Genomic DNA, 18644 nt, shown 5'->3' with positions numbered 1-18644 from the left:
TGACCATAAAGGGAAGGACGAGCTATGAACGTGAAGTAGAATGTGACTGAGAGTGAGAGTCGAGTCCTTGAAAGAAAGCATGACTCGCGATTCTGTTTTGTGAGGACGGAGGAAGGAGAAGAGGAGGAAGGAGAAGATGAGGGGGAGAAGAGGAGGAGAAGATGAGGGGGAGAAGAGGAGGAAGAAAAGAGGAGGAGGAGAAGAGGAGGGGGAGAAGAGGAGGGGGAGAAGAGAAAGATGGAGAAGAGAAGAGGGAGAAGAGAAGGGGGAGATGAGGAAGAGGCTGGGTTCTTACTTCTTCTCCCCCAAATGTAGGATCTATGTACCAGTTCTTGCTTGAGGAATGCTGCTCGACGGGTGTGCGTGGTCACTTGAGATAAATAATAATGATTAACACGAACACGAAAGAAAAGAATCACTTTCTGCCCCCCGAAGCGATGAGAGAGATATATAGTCATGTGTGTGTGTGTGTGTGTGTGTGTGTGTGACGTGATGCATAAACTTAGCTGAGAGAGGATGACGATAGCCGTGTCTCGGTGGTTAAGATGCTGTCGAGTCCCAAGGTTAAGCCAAGGTTAAGATGAGAGCAGGTGAAGGAACAGGTGTCTCAGGTGCATTACAGTGCTATTCTACCGTGAATATTTACCTGGCTGGAGGACCTGTGACTATGAGAGAGGAGGGCTTACCATTATTTGTATATCTGTACTCTCTATATACATAATGAAACAATATAAACTTATTTGACGATTTCACCGAATGTGTGTACGCATGACTGCCCGCCCATCCATCTGTCTGTCTGTCTGTCTGTCTAATCTATCTTACCCAAAATATAATAAGTAGAGTATTACCCAAAATACAATAAGGATTAATATTACCCAAACTATAACAGTATGTCATTTATTCTCCAACAATAAGTACAACAGAAAATAAATTATATTCGTATCTATTTAGGGATGACTTCAAGCAAACAACCAAATCACTCTCAGTCTTTCAATATTAAGACGTCATTATTTACCCCTGAGTTTGTTGAATCATTTTACTACACTATGGTCATAAGTTATTAATCTTGATCCAGTAAAAGAACTTATATTTTTTAATCAATAAACTCACACGCTCATTAACCAGGTAAGATGGTCTTCATCAACACCTTTACAGTAAGTCCCTGGAAAAGACAGTTTTTATACAATGGCAATTCTTTTTCGGATGGTTCTACTGATAAAATACCCACAAATAATAATGTTGTTTGATAATAAGTTTGTAGTTTGATTCTCAGAGTGAAGTCTAAAGAGTTAGGTGAGTCCAGAGTGTTAAAACAGACGAAAGTCATTTGTTTACACGTTTACTGAAGTCTGGACATTTTCAGTACTGCTGCACCAAGAGGGAAAATCTCACTCATAATGTAGTTATAGCCGAGTACTGTACCAGAATATTGTCCTAAGTGCCTCTGTGATTTAATACAGATAGAGAAGACTGTGATTTATTATAAATAGAAATGACCGGGTGATTTAATAGATATAAATGACTGTGATTTAATATAGAAATGACTCTGTGGACTTGGCCGTAGGAAGAGAATGACTTGATAACAAATTAAGAATATAAAATAAACTGGTAACAGTGGGTGGAGCGATCAACAGGTGAACTACCGCTTAGTAACTAGAATAGTTACACTCATATACAACAAGCACTCGGGATATATACATTAGTGCTAGCACACAAACACCAGAGAGTTGCCAGGCGAACCGGAGCTTAATACATGCAATGGCTTGGCACTGAATTTCAAGATGGAATGAAGACACTTCAGTGGATTTGGTACTTTGTATGCTTGAGGTCTTCGAGGTATTTGTCACTTGGTACAGAAACATTGAGGCAGCATTATGTTCTGTGGGTCTGGAAACTCATAAAACCTGCAAATTGGTAGAGTAGCCGTTATTGTTGAGCCACAGGCGGATGTCATCATAGTTCCTGTCCATCCAAGCAATGTTGGAGTAAGTCCGTGTCATGGCAGATTCAGAAGCCTTCTCAACCCCCTGGTACTTCTTGTTTGTCCTCATGAAGAACTTCAGCTGCAAATAAACACAGTAGAGTTCAGGCGGTTTACATAAACACACACAAGCAAGGGTGACAAAGACGTGATCATGCTTGCTGGGTTACTATATTTGAGTGGTTGAAGGTGAAGAGATTGAAATTTGAACTGGCAATATGAAATTTACCATCCCTGTTACCTTAAAACAATTTTCTTAACATCAATAAGAAAGGTCTCTAAGCACGTACACAATTCAAACACTTGACAACAAATATAGAAAACACAGGGGAAATATTTATGTTCGCTTTGTCTGCGGAGAAGTGTGGACTGCTTGGAAGAAGGGCGAGAAAGTTTGTTAGTGTGAGCTGAAAGTGACAAGTGACAGCCTCACCTCCATCAGGTTCTGCCTGGTGTTGAAGGACTCGGTGGCCGTCTTCAGGAATATCTCGGCCACGTTCTCTCCATTACCAAATCTGTAATGATCAAAGCATTAACAATTCCTCTGATGTGTTAGCTGTAGTTTTATGTGAGTGAAATTAGTATTTGCCTTTACATGAGTTTCACTAAATTAATGAATTAATAATTTAGTGGTATATGGTATAAGCAGTCGAAATTTCCGTCAATCAATTCATACTTTCCTAAACATCGTAACCAACAAGAATCTGATAAAGGGACAAGTGGAAGGTCTACTCTACCCTATACTAATGCCTCTCCTCTTGGACCACCATCACGCTGTTGACAATGTTTTATATACACCTCCACCTACACGTTATACCTAAACCTGTATTCTACTTACATTTTAAATAAAGCCTCTAAACCTCTTTACCATAGCCAGTGGATGAGTCATGTACAGCATCCTCCACGCCATGATATCCTTACATAACCACTCACAATCCTCAATAATCGACCCCTTCCTCTCAACCACATTCTCTCACCCTCACTCCTTTCACTGATTTTATTTTTTTGATTACATAATAACACCAAGAACCATTTGGATAAGATTAACCATAAAGTGATTCTTAACTTTTGGAAACAAGATTCACATTAAAAGATAGACATTCAAGATTGTCGTTTCGAGGCTCTCTCACACACTTTATATTTGTGAGTGCAAGAATCATTCTCGCACTTTCGGTTGAGCCGAATATCAATGGGAATAAAAATGACAGTGGTTGAATATAATTTTCTGTCAATTAATGCGAGTTTAATGCCCAGAAACTTGACACATAACCTAGTCAGACTCACAATGCTGTAACATTATTCCACCTATTGAGCAGAAAGTCCCAGGCTACGTGATGGCCCTGGACCTTTGACGCCACCGAACTGAACACCTGGAACATGTCTTGGGACCTCAGCTTCACGCCAGGGGTAAAGGCCAAGTTAAGGTACCTGAAGGAGGGAGAAGGTAGTGATTTAAAGCTCCTGGATGTGTAAGTTATCACTGTGGTGAATAGGAAGTATTTAATTTACCTCCATAATAAATTATTTCAGGTTACAAATATTAAGATTATTATTTTCTTTGCATTTAAAGTTTCTTAATTTACTGGCACTTAAGTCATCAGTATATGTATTTAAAGCTTCCTAGGATATTATTACTTAAAAAACCCTCAAATTTCACATTTTAAAGTTCTGAAATTATCTAGTTTAATAGTCTTAATCAACTACATATACCGGATCATAAATGTTTGCTATAGAATCAGAATGACAATATCTCCCCGAACTAAATAAAGGTTGATAACATAATGTAGAAAGAGTGAATTTAATGTATTATTTTCACAATATTATAGGCACCTTCTCCTAATTTGGGGTGTCTTTATTTTCAAATTTATAGTTAATTGTAAATAGACAAGTTGGACCAAGGTGTTAGATGGTGTTTACTGACAAAAAAAATCGTGACTATTCATTTTGTAAGAAAGATAAAATTTATTATTTATTTCTGGGTGGTGGATAAATTTATATTAATAAGTTGTGTAATTAAGATTCATCAAATACTATAATAGGACGTTACTCTTTGACCCTTCCCTCGGCAGTACGCACCCAGCCTTGACCCAGGAGTCTTTAGTACAGCCGAGGGCTTTCAGCAGCTGATCCTTGTGGTCATCGTCGTTACTCAGGAAGTACTGCCTCCACGCGAATTGCCACTCCTCCTCCCCGCCGTGGGCTATGGCTGTGCAGTACACAGTCTCCCGTATTTGCTGTGGCACCGACCTGTGTGTGAGTGTAGTCTGATTATAGTTTATATTAAATTTTTTCACTCCTAAAAAAAAAATGATTTAAACTAAAACATTTTAACAAAGTTTCGAGCTTGCATTAAGTAATCGAATACGAAGTTAATGTTAGTAAAATTATCACTTCCTAATGTAGAATCTTGGCTGTGTGTTTGTGTCCTGGCTGGATCATGTTAGTCTATCACTGTGTTTTGAGTGTTGCGATGGATGTATTAGACCGTATTGTGTAAATTTTGTCACATTAAAGTTCAGCTTCACCTCAGATTCTATGCTGAAAGAATGATGCAGCCGGGACTTAACGAGCAAGTTGAGATTTCAATAATGGCTGAGAGTTCATTCATAGATTCTAAATAATTCGTTACTTGGATCCAGTCACACATATTATAATTTTCTATTTACTGCGATCACAAAAGTATAAAGATTCCATAAGAAAAATAAAAGTTTCACAACTCTATGTTGAACTCAACTCAAATTTATTTATTTTGTGTATGCTATAACAAACTTGTAAAATATGTTAAGTTTTCTGTGATGGCCAGCGATGATGGATAACTTTTATAAAGTAGTTCTGTGCCCCATCCCAGACCTCCAGTCTCTACTTGTTAATCAAAAGTTCTCTGTTATAAATAAATAGTAAACCTTTTTTTAAATTACAAGATATGCTATTTGATAATAAATTCAACATTCTGTTTTAAATGTTGTAAATGGGCTGATACCCTAAGGTAAACATTAAAATTTCTACATTAAATATTGTGAACAAGTTTACTTTTTAGACAAATACTAACTAGTGAACTTGTTTCCGTCTACCAGCATAAGCTATTGAGTAAATTAGGTAGTTAAATTATTTTTGGGGAACACAAATACTGACTGAGATGAATAGAGCATTATCTTACAGTGGAATATTTTTATTTAAATTTTTCTTTTCTTTTTTTTTTACTTTTATCCTATTCACCACTGATCGGCTCGTTAGCTACTTGGGCGATCGGTCACGTCTCTGTTACGCACTGTTGGCAAGTACTGGGCATGCATTGGCTCCTGAATGTATCTGAACCTGCTCCAGCGCTTGTCAAGTCTGGTCTTGAAAGACCTCACACTCGGCGACGTCACAACACTCTCTGGCAGATTGTTCCAAGAGTTCACAACTCTCACTACGAAAAAGTTACCCCTCACAGCTTTCTGGATTTGCGGCTTCTTCAACCTTGAGCTGTGATCCCTTGTGGGGCGAGCGTCCGCCAGCTCCAGGTAAGGACGCTCGACTGAGTGGTGCCCTTTGAGATGTTTATACACCTCAATTAGGTCCCCGTTGCCCGTCTGTAGTATAAGTTAAGCAATTTCAGGCGCCTTAGGCTCTCAGGGTAGCTGAGGTGTCGAAGTGCAGGCACCAGTCTGGTGGCCCTCCTATGGACATTTTCAATCAACTGACAGTCCCTAGCATATTTCGGGGACCAGATGGGGTGACAATAGTCCAGACGGGGAAGCACCTCATTCTTGAAGATCTTTACGACCTTCTTATGAGACCTAATAATTTAGTTGCCTCATTTACCTTCTTCTCGCAATGGTCCGAGAATTTCAGCTCATTGTCAACATACACACCTAGGTCCTTTTCACATTCAGTCTCAATTACTGCAGTTTCTTCGTCCCGTTGGGACATATGACACGCCTCCTTACTGTTGGTACGCCCCAGGTGCAGCCTCTTACACTTCGTGACATTGAATCTTAGCAGCCATTTCTTCGACCATTCTTGAAGCTCACAGACATCCTTCTGCAGCTCTTCACAGTCTGTATGGTTCTTATTTTCCCGAAATAACTTGGCGTCATCCTCAAACATTTATATGGAGGAATGTACAGCGTCAGGCATGTCACTTATGAAGCAAACACACAACAGTGGGCCCAGTACACTACCCTGTGGTACCCCGCTTGTGACGGGTACACATGATGATTTCGTGCCATTAATAACCACACACTGCATGCGGTTATGGAGAAATTCTCAGATCTTTGCTAGGACACTTCCTCGAATCCCGTATCCTTCCAGTTTAATTTTCAGCCTTTCATGGGTCGTTCGGGCGGTTGGTTTGTTCTTTGTTACTTTATACGACCTTCATTTTCCAGTGTTAGTACAGGAGGAAACTGGATGACCCAGAGAAAACCTGCAGTATTTGGTGACGTCACAATGGATAGCATTTTTCTCACTGGCCAAGACCGGGGATCGAACCTGTGGTACACTGGTGAGAAGCACGCACTTTGTGGCAGTGTAGAGCAATGACTAAAAAAATTATAACGCTATCTTACAAATTAATAGCATACAAGTAACTGAAACATGACACAGAAGAAAAAAAGTTGTCTCACTTGAGATTTTTGGGTTCCTGCATCCACTGGCTGTAGAGAGAGGTGGCGAGGTGTACACAGTCAGGGTGGTTCAGGTCACACAGCCGCTTCACCAGGTCTGCATGTTCCTTCTGGACGGCTTCAACCTGCTGGTCGTTGTGGATTTTCAGCGCACTGTACAATGGCACCAGCAACGATAGCATGTACTTCTGTAGGGGAAAAGTAAAAACTGCAGTTTATTCAATACCGATGAAAAATAACAGATGAAAAATAACAAAGCCTCCACTCTCTCATAGAGAATATATGGAAATAGAAGGAAATTCCCCAAGTTCTTCAAAATGCCTCCATCGTCAACATTTTTAAGAACAGGGGAGAACGATCAAACTGTGGCAACTACTGCAGGATCTCACTGCTGTTCATAGCTGGTAAGATTATCACCCGAGTCCTTCTAAACAGACTTCTTCCTGAGGCGGATAAACAGACTTCTTCCTGAGGCGGAAAACTTTCTCCCAGAATCTCAATGTGGCTTTAGATCATCACATGGCACCACTGACATGACCTTTGTTGCCCGCCAGATACAGGAAAAGTGCAGAGAACAGCGTCGTGACCTGTACATGGCCTTCATCGACCTAACCAAGGCCTTCGATTTGGTCAACAGGGAAGCCCTCTGGCGGACCCTCAGCCATTTTGGCTGCCCACCAAAATCCATTGCCATTGTGGAGCAACTCCACGATGGCATGAAAGCAGTGTCCTACACAATGGCATCCAGTCTGAGTGTTCCCCATTCAAATGGGGATAAAATTAGGATGTGTACTGGCACCAACGCTCTTTTCCATTTTCTTGGCTGCCTTCCTTACTCGTGCTAGTGCCAATTTAGCCAGCGGGGTGGACATCCAGTACCGGATGAAGGTACTTTTCAACATAGACGACTCCAGGCAGGAACAAAGGTGTTGGCAGCTTCTCTACGTTCCATCTTCCCAGTTCGCGGAAGACAAGAGAACAATGCCAGTATTCTTGCTGACACCAATTGTAGGAGCATCGAGGCTACCATTATCCATGAACAACTACGCTGGACTGGCCATGTTACCCGCATGGACGACAGTAGACTGCCAAAGCAGCTACTTTACAGTCACCAAACGAATAGTAAATGTAACGCTGGCAGGCAACTAAAAAGGTATTAGTATAGTCTTAAAACAAACCTGAAAAGTCCCACATCGATCCCCTCACCTGGGAGACGATTACTCCACATCGTAACACTTGGAGGATCACCTCACGAAAAGGTGTCAATACTTTCGAGTTAGCCCGACTGCATACTGAGGCAGACAAGTGCAAACGCCGGAAAGACGGTGCAGCCGCCCCTCCCGCATGGACAGTATCTGTGGACGACACTGCCGGGCCCGTATCGGCCTCTCCAGTCACTTCAGATCTCACCAACGAAGGTGACATCCTTAATAACTCATATCTTTGTCCCATAGCTGTATGATCGTCATACTCGATTCCGAGCATATTTTCCTATCTGTCCATCAGTGAAATTTATATCACTTCATCTATCATGCTATCCATTTGTCCAGTTTCCAAGAAACACAGTAAGGCAGCTAACAATATAAAATGATGACAACATCCTTAAGATTCACTCACCTTGAAGCCTCCATAAACTGGGGTGTTCCAAAGCATCTTTTCCAAGTGCTCCATGTTGTGGAAGCATGATTGTACCGGCAACCTTTCAGTCTCATTCCGCAAATACTCGGTTACACTGAGGGCCGTCTTGTAAGAGAGTTTACCTGCCAGAGTAAGAGACATTAAGCAAAATATCTATAGTTCACCTGAGAAGGAGAGATGAATTTAACAAGGTATCCATTTGTCTATAACTCAATCTCTCTTTTATCTATTTATTCATGTATCCGTCTATATGTTGATCTATTGACATATTTTACTGTTCTTTATTCTTGAATACTTCTGGCTAAGTACTCACAAGAGGACTCAATTCTCCTAAACGTTCTACGTTTTTCCAATAAAATACGAAAAAAGATGATAAATGTATAGATTATGTGAACTTCTGTAAGATTACATTTTTTTAAAGATATATCAAAACATTAATAAAGGAAATGGTATTATGGAACCCAAATCTAATACATGTCTAAATCAGTCCAGGTTAAATAGCCAAGAGGATACTTACCAACTAGAGCAAGATCAAGAGCATCGTCAATCATCTGAGCTCTGTTTGTGACGGGGAAGACTCGGTGGTCAGTGAGGAGCTGTTTGATTAATAGTTTCCAGTTGCCGAGGTCGTAATTGACTCTGTAATAACCTGTACTCTGTATGTTGAAGATGACCCACTGGTGTTTGTCTGGTAGGGACGGGATCATTATCTGTGACTCGGTGTTCCTAATCCATACCTTAGCCTTGGTGTTGTTGAAATCGGGATTGTCCTGCCTTGTGTACGTCAGCGGCACCCACCACTTGTAGAAATTTCTGTCTGTAAGTTTTTCAGACCCGTCCAGTAGAAACCTCTCCTGTATTGACAACATAATACTCGATATCCTGCCACTGTTACACATTTTATAAGGTTCCGAAAACGTGTATGAATGTATGTCCAGTATATTTGCATAACAATACCATAATAATATATAACACCGAAAATGATGATTACAATTTTCATTCTGACAAAATTTCCTTGCGTGAATGGTAAACGAACTAAAAACTTGAAATAATAATAAATGGTTAACCAAATAGCTTCTTGATTCAATTTGTAGTTATTTTTTAGTGCAGAAACTGACTTGAGCTTTGTGTTTCATGACCGTAGAAGGCAGACATGAGGGAGTTGTAATTTGAAATTGTAATTTATTGAAATTTATAAAAATTTTAAAGAAATTGCCGAGTAGTTGTAATTGACTATAAAAAAATGTAATGGAGTGTCGTACCTGATGGACAGTAGCCGAGGTACCATCTGGGCTCCTCACCACCTTGATGACGGGGTAGCCAGTCTGCAGCGTCCAGGTGTCCATGATGGTCTTAACAGTGACGTCCCAGGGCAGTGTGCCGTCCTGATGGGCAGCGACTGTCAGGTGCCTCCACAGGTCGTCTTGTTCTGCGTTCTTGTATTTACTATTCACCAGAAAATCCTGCGTCATATTGGATACTGCACGACAGTTTTGGCATCAGGAGAAATATATGGTATCTCAATCAATAATTTATTGAACAGAGAACCGCAAGACCGTTTAGTGTACTGACAGATGGTGAAGAGGATTAAGTGTGTGTGTGTGTGTGTGTGTGTGTTTAGATATACTGTATATATTCAGTCAAGAGTGCACAAGTCTGGTGCTTGCCAACAGTGTGTGACCGATTAGCTGACCGATAATTAATTTAACAGGTTATGACGAGGTTAAACGAGTAAATTAGTAAATAAGTTTTGAATTGACTTCTCACTATTGTAAACTTTTGAATGAGGTTTTAAGAACTAGAATAGAACAAATTTGTATAAAATTAACATAAGTTTATAATTGGCGTTTATGGTGCGTAGCCTATTCTAATTTACCTACATAATATTACCTAACGGACACCCAAACTAGAGGTACACCATTGCTGAGAATAATCTACATGTCCAGCATATTATGCATATTAATTAACTTCAAATTTTTTTTAGATTCACTATCTAATCGTATCAATCTACTCTAACCAATCATGTGTTTAAAAACTCATTTCTTAATTATTAAAAATACCATAATACCCTTTAATTAACTAGTAACTATATATTAACAATTTAATGAGTCTTTAAGGGATATTATTCATGTCATCTTTGTCTCCGTCTCCCCACTAAGTGTGAAAATATCCATCAATTACTATAAAATTATTCGTTCATAACTCATCAATTAACTCACCGGTCCTTAAGAAAGTTGATGATGCCTTTCCTGAAGGTGTTCTCAGAGAGGAAGTGACTCATCATGTGGATGATATACGACCCTAATGGGGAACAGACGAACCTTAATTATGATATAGGTAGCCATAAAAACACTTCCATTTTCTTCTTTAACTGTTGGTGGGCAAACTATACTAACAATATTTCACTGCATACCGAGGATAATAATAGCGTTAAACATACGGATGTAGATTCTATATAGGCGTAATAATTGGTTTAAAATTCACATGAATTAACTGATTGAGTGTTTTTGATACAGCGACTCACCTTTATAATAAGAGATGGGGTTAAAGAGTGCCCATATGTCCCTCGGGTTGTAAACAGGGAGGCGGATGGGATGGGACGAAGGTTCACTGTCGCTTTGAAGAATATCTTGCAAGAGCTCTGCCATCTCCTCTAACATGTTGGGTGACCGGTTCATCTGCGGGAGGCAGAAGAGTGATGCAGTGACTTGCAGGTTTAATGTTACAGTAGTACAGTTACAAAGTGATACAAAGGTTACAATAAGTCCAAATAGTGGGATAAAAAGTATTCCATAAACTTAACGGTGAATAGTATTAATTAGTTATATGATGAATTAATTACATAAAGAACAATTATTGGAATACAGTAGATTAATTTTATGTACCAAATTTAACAGATAAAGTAAACAACATGCAATATACAAGTTAACTATATTCCTGTTTGTGTGTCATTGCTAGTGGCTTCCACAGAATGAATAAAAAGCTTATTTTTCTACGTATAATTTTGATGTGATGGGTGTGACCAGCAGAAGAGAGCAGTGCACACATACATACACACAAGCAAAGAAACACAGGTACTCCACATACCTTAGTGAAAGCTAGAACTTGCAGGTAGGAAGCGAAACCCTCACTCAGCCACAGGTCAGTCCACCAACTCGGGGTGACCAGGTTACCGAACCACTGGTGAGCCAACTCGTGTGCCTGGATGTGAACCACCATATCCCTCTGGTCTTTTGGGTCTGCGTCTGGGCTGAACAACATTAACTCTTCGCTGTCAAAATCAAAAGAATAACAAGTTAATAATAACAACGGATCATTTAACAGCCTATTTTCACCTTACATCACCCGAAAGCTAAGCTAACCTGACCTAATCGAACATAATATAATATAAACCGACTCTAACTTCATATAACCTGACCTAACATAACATAACACAACATAACATAATCTAACTTCAAATAACAACCTAATCTAACATATTAGAACCTAATCTAACTTCAAATAACATAACTTAATCTAGAGGTAGTAGGCAGCTATCAAACAGGGAGGTACTACCGACTGGGGAAGATATTGGAGGCATAATGTGTTCTCTGATGGTAGACCCTGCTGCCATATGGCACCACAAAAATTGTGACCAAGTCCCAGGTTGTTGATATAACTTTCTGCCTCAGTTACACACAGTTGCAGGGTCTCAATTGTTTCTCTTACTTTAACACAACATACCTACTGTATATTGTTTCTCACTCTTGGTTTTTCTTGTTTAATTTTTGTATTTATTTATGGTTCTTTATTATTCTTCTTCTTTCTATCAATATACCTTAGCCTCCCAGGCCCTGATGAGGGTCATTGACCTGTGCCCGGGGGGACTAATGACCGTACAAAAATCTAACTTCCACCAAGGTAGCGTTATGGTGTTTAATCCTCAGGTGAAATAAACTGAGTGGCTGAATCTTTGTGTTCCATTTCAAATTTGTCGTAAGAATTTCAGTGTTTATTTGTGTCAGACTGTTAAGCGCGTAGTGATTTTTAGCCTGAACTACCTGTATTTTTTCATAATTGATTTTTGCTTGACCTCATTTACCTTCGTGTTTAACCAAAATGAGTTGTGCTCGGATGGGTGACCCCCTGGCATAAAAACTCTACTGGATACAAGCATCTCATGGCCTTGTCAGCTATCCTTGGTCACATTGACTGAATATCAATTATTATTATTAAAATAGAATACCGGTACTCTAAGTTGTTCAGAAAGTGATCAGTACAGATATTTTTCATATTTACAAATACAAAGATATCATCGGGATATTAGTGTGTGTGTGTGTGTGTGTGTGTGTGTGTGTGTGTGTGTGTGTGTGTGTGTGTGTGATAAGAGTAAGAGATAAATTCGTGTTAAAGCTCAACAATTCATATCAATTCTATAAAAAAAGGCATTTACAAAGACACGAAAGTAGTATTTATAGCTGAATTAATTATCACACACAAACACACACACACTCTACCTACTTATAGTTGACGATGATACCCCAGCCTTCGAACGCTGTGCCAATATCACTGGGTAACGCGACAAAATCCAGCTTGGGCAGAGGGTATGACATGTTGAGGTACTGCTCCAGGTACGACAGGGTCACCGGTGCGACCTGCTGCACGAGAGCTGTCTTGTGGAGCAGCTCCGGCCTCGCCCACACTAACCAGGAGAAACACTTCACTTACTCTCAGGAACAAGATTATGGAAGTGTGAAGATAAAGATTGAACATTGATAAAAATAAAGAACAGAGGAGGAAAAATAACAAAAGATTGGATATGTTACAACAGGGATATTTTCATTTAATGGCAATTAAGAATTACATGATCAAAATATGTAACAGTTAAATCTTAAATGGTTCTCCATAGCTAAAGAGCAATTCCCTACTACAGTGAGAGAGACGGGGATACACAAACAACCAGGGATTTTTGTCCTGGAAATAGAAGGACTTTTTTGGCAAACTCTGGAGAACAAGAGAAATAAACTTGCTCACCTCTAATAGGAACGCGGCCGTGGCTGGTAACACTGACGTAATCCAGGTGAGCGATGACCAGGACGAGGAGGTAGGTGGGCATGAGGGGGCTGGTGTCAAACTCGTCCACCACCCAGCCTTCCTCCTCCCTGAGTCACGCAACAGAGAAGGGAGGCCAGGAAAGAGATAACCACGGCAAGAATTAAATTAACTTACTGATTCTATGATGACAATGATAATGAATACGATTATTATTATTATTATTATTATTATTATTATTATTATTATTATTAGCTACGTATCACAACAAAACATTTACTGTGCTCTACTTTAATTCATTTTCTCGATACATCAATGTTTACACCTGCTACACGGCCCTTCTTTCACCACTAACGTGCTCACATTGGCACGGTGCGTCGTATGGGCATGTTGGAGATGGCGGTCATGTTGCTCTGCCTGGCCACCCGCAGCTTGAAGGTCGCCTTGAGGTCGGGCTCGTCGAAGCAGGGGAAGGCTTTTCTGGCGTGGGTGGCCTGTAGCAGCGTGGTCACTAGATGCCTGAGAACACGAAACACTAGGTTATATATTCAAGTAAAAAAAGGTCTTCATATCAGCACAAACACACACGCACCTTCGTTACTCGCACTAAAACACAGTCACAGACTCTAAAAAACGCCTCTCGTCTATCAGACTTTTTAATACTCACCTTTGGGTACCATTGCTGTCGAGGTACTGGACACCAAAGAAACCTGACTGGTGGTTGTGGAGGCTACTGATGTAGTTCATGGAGTAGAGGAGTCTCCTGCCGGGTCTCAGCTCCCCCGTCAGGTGAGCTGTGAAGAACTGACGAGTTGTGTCCACCGTGAAGGACTTGATGCTGGGGAGGTCGTCTCCTGCCTCACCCTCAGCCGCTGCCAGCTGTAGTGAGAGTATGTATGTGTGTATATAGATAGACTGGGAGATAGAATGATAGAAAGATCGAGGATAGACTGATAAATTTATAGAAATAACGACAGATGAAAAGTTAGATAGATTGATTAAAAGATTGATCGATAGACATTATAAGGCAATAGAAGGAAAGATAGATCATTTGATAGATAAATAAATAAATAGGTCGGCAAAAAATAAGAAATACAGAGATAAATGTTCTCTTAACTCTCTCTCCTTATCTTTAAAACAAAGAATATTTACAGTACCTATCTATCTACCCATGAATCTACCAATCTATCCATCAATGCAATCATCTATCCATTTCACCCTAAAACTACAACAAAATTAATACTCCTTCACCTTAATCGTATCTTTGGTGATTTTCATATTAGAAGCATGAAGAGTGATGTTGGAGGTAGGTTGGAGCACTACCATGTCCACAGCCATAGAACCATTAATGCTATAATTCCCATTGATAAAAGGCTGCACGTAGATGTCATAGTGGAGTGGCTTCATGACCCTGGGGAGGAGATAGTTGAAGTCTGGTTGATTTGTTGAGCTGGGTGAAATTATAGTGATTATAGGGTTAAGGGGAGGTGTATGTTCCTCTAGTGCGGTTGTTGTTGTTCTGATTGTGGTTAAAGTGGTCGTTGATTGTGGAGTGGTTGATTGTGAAAGTGATTTTGTTGTTGTTGTGGATTCTGGAAATGTTGTCATTGGTAAGTTTGTCGTTGTGTCTGAAGTCAATGATGGTAAGTTTGCCTTTGCTGGAGTCGTTGGTTTTGAAATTACTAATGCTGAATCTGTCGTTCTCAAGGTTGTAATTTCTGTTAAAGTCGAAGCTGAATTTGTCGTTTCCCAAGTCGTGAATTCCGATATTGGTGGCGACGTTGAATTTGTCCCTGGTACTGATGTCGTTGTAGGTGGTGAGATCGTTGTGGTCGTTGTGGTCGTAGATTCTGTTCTGTCTTTAGAGGAGATAGACGAAGATGTTCTCCACTTGAGGTTGTCCAGTGATCCCAACTGAGGAAAATTATATCAATGAGAAATTCTTAAATGGCTTCTACACGTGATGCTTGACACACTGATCTGGACGATAATCTAGTTTTACGTGTGTTAAATAAACCCTTAGATGACGATGGTTTAACTGGATAATGGTTTAATGCCTTTCGGATGATAATTAATATTTCCAAGGACGATAGTTTAACACATTCACAACAACACACTTCACACTGATTGTTGAAAGGGTGAAAAAAAATGTACTTAGCAAGACGTACTTAATTTTCTTTGGGGGGGGAATGGAATTTGCTTACCGTGTTGCTGTGTAGTGGGGTGGGTAGTCCATTCTTCAGCCGACGGAGCGCAGAAGTGGAGGACGGCCCTATCACCACCAGCAGGAGGAGGGGGACGAGGACACTATACCTGTGGGTCCTTACACCCTTGGCAGGCCAGTCACTCCTCTTAAACGCTAACATGATGAAGACGTTGATGCGAGAAGTGACGAGACAACACACACAAGACTACTGTAGAGTCCTTCTCCTGGGCCTCCTTCAGGTAAACTGCCTCGTGTCTGGTCCTACTGCTGACAACAATTCGTGTCGTAAGTTTTCAAATTCACAAAGTTTCGTGCGCGATATTTTTTTTACTCGGTGACTGTGGATATGAAAAAAAAACAGGTCACCTATTAGGCCCCCAGCTTAATTCACCTGCTGATTAACACTACCTGGAGGGGTTAGGTTAGGTTTAGTTAGGTTTCACTGTTAAGTTAGTTTAGGTTAGAGTTAAGGTGGTTAATTATCAGGTGAAATTAGTTAAGGTGCCTAATCTTAAGGTGATCCAAACATTGTCGATTACACACATTGTTGAGGACACACACACTATCTAGGACACATTGCTGAGGACACATTAAGAATACACGCGGTAATTAACACACACACGCACACACTGTTGACACATTGAGGACATAAATTAATTAATCGTTACAAATGTGTCTTGGAAATGTAGACCAAGAACGGAATGATAAAGAACAACACCAAGATGATTCATAAATGCCATCACTCGAGCTGTAAACGCTGGCGGAGGTCAAAACAAATCATAAACGTAATATTTATATTCGTTTTTAAGAGACATAGCAATGGAGACCGAACAGGTAATGGGGTTAATAACAGCGGGTTGTAGGAGCTCTGTCACCTTACAGTAGAGAATTGTGAAGGTGATACTCCAGGCAGTCAGAGCAACCCGTCTCACACCACCACACACTACACTCTGCTGCCGCTCACTGAGGTTAAACTGTTGCTCTCTGCTGTCATATCTATGTCAACCAACTCAATTTGATTTTCTAGGTTATATGCCTTATCTGTCTTTGGTGGTGGGAGGCTAACGTCTGTTTATGTAAATTAAGGAAGAAAGGTTTGGCTTTTTAGTTTACTGAACTTTGGATGAACGAGTATCAGAAACTAGTTCAGGAGGTCATGGTCTGGTATAACCTCGGGTGTGTGACGACAATGAACAAAGGTAACTTCATAAGCCATCGTCATCAACCAGTGAAGAGGTTCAGTAGAAGTGAGATGATTGTTGTGTTTACCCTCACCTGCACTTAATGACAAGACTGAAGATTGTGCCACGGGCGGGTATTGGCAAGGTTAACGTCCGAGGATGACCCTCACCAGCCCTGGGCTTCTCTCCTCCCCCCATTCCCCATAGCCCATTTACTGAGCCCTGTCGCCAGGCAGCCCCTCACCCACCTCCACACACACACACACGCCACCCAAGTTTAACAACCATACCCCGGGTGTTCAGTAGTCGTGGCGGCGTGAACTAGTATTTGCAGAGCTTGTACATTGATGATTACTGTTACCATCTTTGTCTCTCTAGTCTCAGCTCATTACTGTCTTCCACACTCAGTCATTATCCCGGAACCAAACCATGAATATTATTTTATGTCACAATCATGGGCGTACACTAGACGAAAGAGTTGGTCGCATCCCTCCCCCTCCATCTTGAGACATGTTAACGCCCTCATGAACATCGCGGCACCTGGCAGGACACATTCTTTTACACCAAACAAACTTTCTAATCCAATCTTGTTTTTGTATCCCGTGTTTGTGTGTCAGTCTTTGTGGGTGTGTGTGTGTTTGCGTGTCAGTCTTTGTGGGTGTGTGTGTGTTTGCGTGTCAGTCTTTGTGGGTGTGTGTGTGTTTGCGTGTCAGTCTTTGTGTGTGTGTGTGTGTGTGTGTGTGTGTGTGTGTGTGTGTAATGTACGTATGCATGTGTGTCATGAAATTAATGCTTACAGTAAATAAGTCATTCGGATCATCAGAAGAATAACCCCTTAACCTTTTCTTCTTGATTATTAAACACTCTAACGCTGCCTGAAGGGTTAGGTTAAGTTGGGTTAAGTCAGGTTAATCTAAAGTCTCTAAGAAGCTACAGCAACTTAATTTAAAAAACCCTCAATATTTTGTACAATACTGTTCAGTGGAGGTAAACCTAACTGAGGCCATTTTGAATTTAAGTAAACAAAACCAATGAAGGAAGAATGAACATAAACACCAAACTCTGACGTCTAATGAAAAGTATAAGAATAACTATAATATTGGTCACCTACGTTGGTGAGCTCTGAGGTGTCTAAAGAGGCCGATACGGGACCGGCAGGGTCGTTCACAGATGTTACACATGTGGGGGGGGGGGTACATCTAGTGCGGGAGGGGCAGTGGCACCGTCTTTCCGGCGTTGGCGCTTATCTGCCTCGTTATGCAGTCGGGCTAACTCGCAAGTATAAACACCTTCGTGTGTTGTGGTCGTCCAAGCGTTACGGTATTGAGTAATCGTCTCCCAGGTGAAGGGGTCGATTTGGCACCTTTTCAGGTTTGTCTTAAGACTATCCTTATGCCTTTTCTGTTGCCCACCAGCGTTACGTTTACTATTCGTTAGGTGACTGTAAAGGAGCTGCTTTGGCAGCCTACTGTCGTCCATGCGGGTAACATGGCCAGTCCAACGTACAGTAGTTGTTCATGGATAATGGTAGCCTCGATGTTCCTGCAGTTGGTGTTAGCGAGAATTCTGGCATTTGTTCTCTTGTCTTCCCAGCGACACACACACCTCGTCTTTCTCTCTCCTCCCCATCACCTCTCCCCCCCCCACCTTTTTCCTCCCTTTCCCTCTACCCCTTCTGTCTTTCTCATTCCCTCTCCCCTTCCTTCTTCTCTCAACCCCTTTCCTCCCTTTACCCTTCCCTCCCTCTCCCCTTCCCTGCCTCACTTATACCCCAGAGCACAAACTTAGTAACAGTAAAGGTTGACGCCCGGACCTATTATAACCTTACCTGAATTTAGAGAGGCAACACGACCTACCCAACCCAAGGGGTGTTTACCGTTTTTATGACACTGTTGCGATTTCAGTTTCTCTCATTCGTATTTCTTGGTCTAGTAATACTTCTCTCGCTCTTTCATAATTAACGTAAAAACTCCACCATCTGATTACTATTTGAAAAC

General features: G+C 40.9%; 1 protein-coding gene across 3 annotated transcripts; it reads right to left on the bottom strand.

The window, feature by feature from the left end:
- Positions 1 to 882: 882 nt before the first annotated feature.
- LOC121861924 (aminopeptidase N-like) lies at positions 883 to 16424 on the bottom strand. Of its 3 annotated transcripts, none has more exons than XM_042359876.1 (18): positions 16347 to 16424; positions 15465 to 15804; positions 14512 to 15174; positions 13928 to 14139; positions 13624 to 13779; positions 13243 to 13370; positions 12730 to 12910; positions 11317 to 11500; positions 10754 to 10907; positions 10449 to 10530; positions 9492 to 9675; positions 8747 to 9083; positions 8209 to 8351; positions 6592 to 6779; positions 4058 to 4228; positions 3266 to 3409; positions 2415 to 2496; positions 883 to 2063 (listed from the first exon to the last, which is right to left on the bottom strand). In XM_042359876.1, the coding sequence occupies exons 2-18, from the start codon at positions 15624 to 15626 to the stop codon at positions 1896 to 1898; spliced, it is 3339 nt and encodes a 1112-aa protein (XP_042215810.1). In that variant the 5' UTR covers positions 15627 to 15804; positions 16347 to 16424; the 3' UTR covers positions 883 to 1895. The 3 variants fall into 3 exon arrangements, with proteins under 3 accessions (XP_042215810.1, XP_042215811.1, XP_042215809.1); XM_042359877.1 differs by having other exon boundaries at positions 15465 to 15730; positions 16342 to 16423; XM_042359875.1 differs by having other exon boundaries at positions 16342 to 16420.
- Positions 16425 to 18644: the final 2220 nt, after the last annotated feature.

This window comes from Homarus americanus, unplaced genomic scaffold (assembly GCF_018991925.1).
Source record: "Homarus americanus isolate GMGI-L3 unplaced genomic scaffold, GMGI_Hamer_2.0 scaffold11407, whole genome shotgun sequence".
NCBI classification, from domain to species: domain Eukaryota; kingdom Metazoa; phylum Arthropoda; class Malacostraca; order Decapoda; family Nephropidae; genus Homarus; species Homarus americanus.
This window is presented reverse-complemented; position numbering and strand designations above follow the sequence as displayed.